Source organism: Octodon degus, unplaced genomic scaffold (genome assembly GCF_000260255.1).
Source record: "Octodon degus isolate 3935 unplaced genomic scaffold, OctDeg1.0 scaffold00011, whole genome shotgun sequence".
Classification (NCBI taxonomy): domain Eukaryota; kingdom Metazoa; phylum Chordata; class Mammalia; order Rodentia; family Octodontidae; genus Octodon; species Octodon degus.
The window spans coordinates 14,164,180-14,166,930 of NW_004524587.1; the positions used below are offsets into that span (position 1 = coordinate 14,164,180).

Sequence of the window (2,751 nt, forward strand, 5' to 3'; positions counted from 1 at the left end):
TTACCCACCTATGGGTAATCCCAGCAGTACTAAAACCCATAATCCCAGCCTTGGATAACACATAATCCCAGTGGATCATGAGTTAACACAAACTCTAGAAGTCCTCACCCCATGACTGCATGAGGCTTTAGGGGGACAACTAGACACAAACCATAACACAGGCCTTAACCTAAACCAATGTTACACACAGATTTTTGCCAGTTTTGCAATTTTAATAGTGCCTGACAATATGTGGTATTCACAAAACTTTTTTGGTGGGACAGAGAGACTCACTATATAGTCCAGGTTGTCCTTGAACTCACTACGGAGTCCAGGCTGGCTTCAAACGTATGGTGATCCTTCTGCCTCAGTCTCCTGAATGCTAAGATTATAGGTGTATGCCACCATGCCTGGTTAGAAAACCTTTGTTGAATGAGTGAATGAGCAACTACATCATTATTACCTGAAATCCAAGGAACATACCAAGTTCCTGCTCCCAAAAACTCTTTTGCCCCTCTTTTTGCAATAAATAAAACTTTCCAGAGGGCAGAGTGATGGCTCAGTGGAATAAGTGCTTCCCTGGCAAGTGCAAGGGCCTGAGTTCAATCTCTGGTTCTGAAAAAAATACACCAGAGGGCTGGCCAGATAGCTCAGCGGACTGGAGTGCTGGCCCCACCCCCAGGGCAAGCTGAGACTGCGCATGAGACTGGGCGTGGTGGCGTGCCTGTGATCCCAGCACTTGGGAGGCTGAAAACAGGAGGATCACTACAAGTCTGATCTGTGTAGCGAGACCTTGTAGATCCTGTACTAAATGCATAAAATAAATACATAAAATAAAAAATAAACCTTTCCAACTTTGTAAGTGCTAGCAATAAACCATGGGTCTCAATAACAATTAGAGGGTACTCAACATGTGCTGTGAGCAGGGAGAAAGTCTGAAGGCAATATCTGATGTGACCAAAACATGAGGGGTGATGGGCAGAGGCAGGATGAGATGTGCTCCCATCCCTGAAATTCTGAGGGAATCACATCATAAGGCCTGGAGCATAATGAGAAAGCAGATATATATTAAACTTTAGTCCTACTATTTCAATAAAGCCCAAATGGATATGCACACTAAGTCCTTCAGTGTATCTGTTCTGGATCAGTACAAAGTAATTCTTGCTTTATATATCTGAAAAAAATAGTGATACATTTAGATGAATGAAAACTATCAAGTCAGGTATTCAAGGAACCATTTTAAAAAGGAGTAAGGAACATTAAGTTCTTAGAAAGAACTTAATAAAAGTAGCCTAGAATCATAATATCGTAGAGTAACTCTTTTTTGTTATTATTTTTGAGACAAGGTCTTATTATATAGGTCTTATTATGTATGGCCATGAACTCATAATTCTCCTGCCTCAACCTCCTGAATGTGAAGGTTACAGGCACATGCCACTGTACCTGGCTTGGGTACCTTTCATATCAACAACCCTTGATCATATCACTGACTTCTGGCTTTTACTGAACTTTTCTTTTCTTTCTTTTTTTTTTTTTTTTTTTGTATTTAGGACAGGGTGTACAGGGTCTCACTGCATAGATTGGACTTGTAGTGATCCTCCTGTTTACAGCCTCCCAAGTGCTAGGATTACAGGTGCGCGCCACAAGACCCAGTCTCAAACGCCGTCTCAGCACACCCGAGGGGCAAGGCAGCAAGACAGGCTCAGGGATCAAACTCCTGGCCCCTGAGTCTGCCTAAGCAGGCACTTTAATCCGCTGAGCTATTTGGCTGGCCCTACTGAATTTTTCAATGACAGAAAATTCAACACTCTCAAGACAGATATGGGTAATTTTAATTGCTATAGTAATTCTTTATATCAAGTTCAACACTGGCATCCCTATCACTCATAGGTTCTGGCTCTGCTTTCTGGAACAGTACACCCTACAGTTCATCACATTCATTTTCCACTTGGCATATACTCCAAGCACATGACATTTGCTCTCTCTACACATGCATTCTCTGGGCCACCTTCTTGATTCACTCCTTTTTAGGGATCCCAGGGTACTTAATCCCAAGAATTAATTAGCAATGGCCACAGATTCTGAATATGGGGCAGGGCCAATGCAAGAGTTTAGAAAACATGCCTGTACTGGGACAGCACATTCAGTAACCTCAGCCTTTCTTCCACCTTCATCTTTTATTCAGGTTGCTCAACAAGGCACTAAGAAACTCCTCATCTGGTGATCAAGTCGAGTTCCAGCAACTAAGTCATTAAATGAACTGGTCACTACATAGGAATGGAACCTAATATGTACATTACAAGATTCAGAACCAAGAAATGGTCAGAGGAAGCTCCAGCTTGATGATTTTGTTTTTATTTACCTAACTCTTACATGCATTACTATAATGTATAACAGAACATAAAACTATAGTATTATACAGTATAACCAGAAAAAATTACAGTATTATACAAACAAGTTGTACTGTACCAAAAATAAAAGACATAGAGGCTCTATCAACAAAATATACAGGGGAGCTTGCTGGTTAGCTCAGCTGTTTAAGCACCTGTTGGGGCAAACCCAGTCAGGTGCAGGTGACCGCGGTTCAATCCCCTGCTCCCCATGCCTTCCATACCAGACCCGCCCTTAAGGCAGCCTGAGCCAGAAAAAAAAAAAAAAATCCTTCTCAACTTAAAAAAAAGAAAGAAATTGGGCAGAGGCGATAGTGCAGTACAATAAGTGTTTGCTTGGAAAGCTCAAGGTCCTGAGTTCAATCCCCTGCACTGGAAAAAA

General features: G+C 41.8%; 1 protein-coding gene across 4 annotated transcripts in view; it reads right to left on the reverse strand.

Moving 5' to 3' along the window:
- The window catches only part of Dus2 (dihydrouridine synthase 2), a 52,508-nt gene that overhangs the window by 47,592 nt on the left and 2,165 nt on the right, over positions 1-2,751 (reverse strand). The window contains exon 1 of one of the 4 annotated variants that reach the window (XM_023709405.1): positions 891-1,015. The exons of the other annotated variants lie outside the window; for them this stretch is intronic. Coding sequence (XP_023565173.1) covers positions 891-985 — 95 coding nt within the window. The 5' untranslated portion in view covers positions 986-1,015. Of the gene's footprint in view, positions 1-890; positions 1,016-2,751 lie in introns of those variants that run through there. 4 annotated transcript variants of the gene reach the window in all.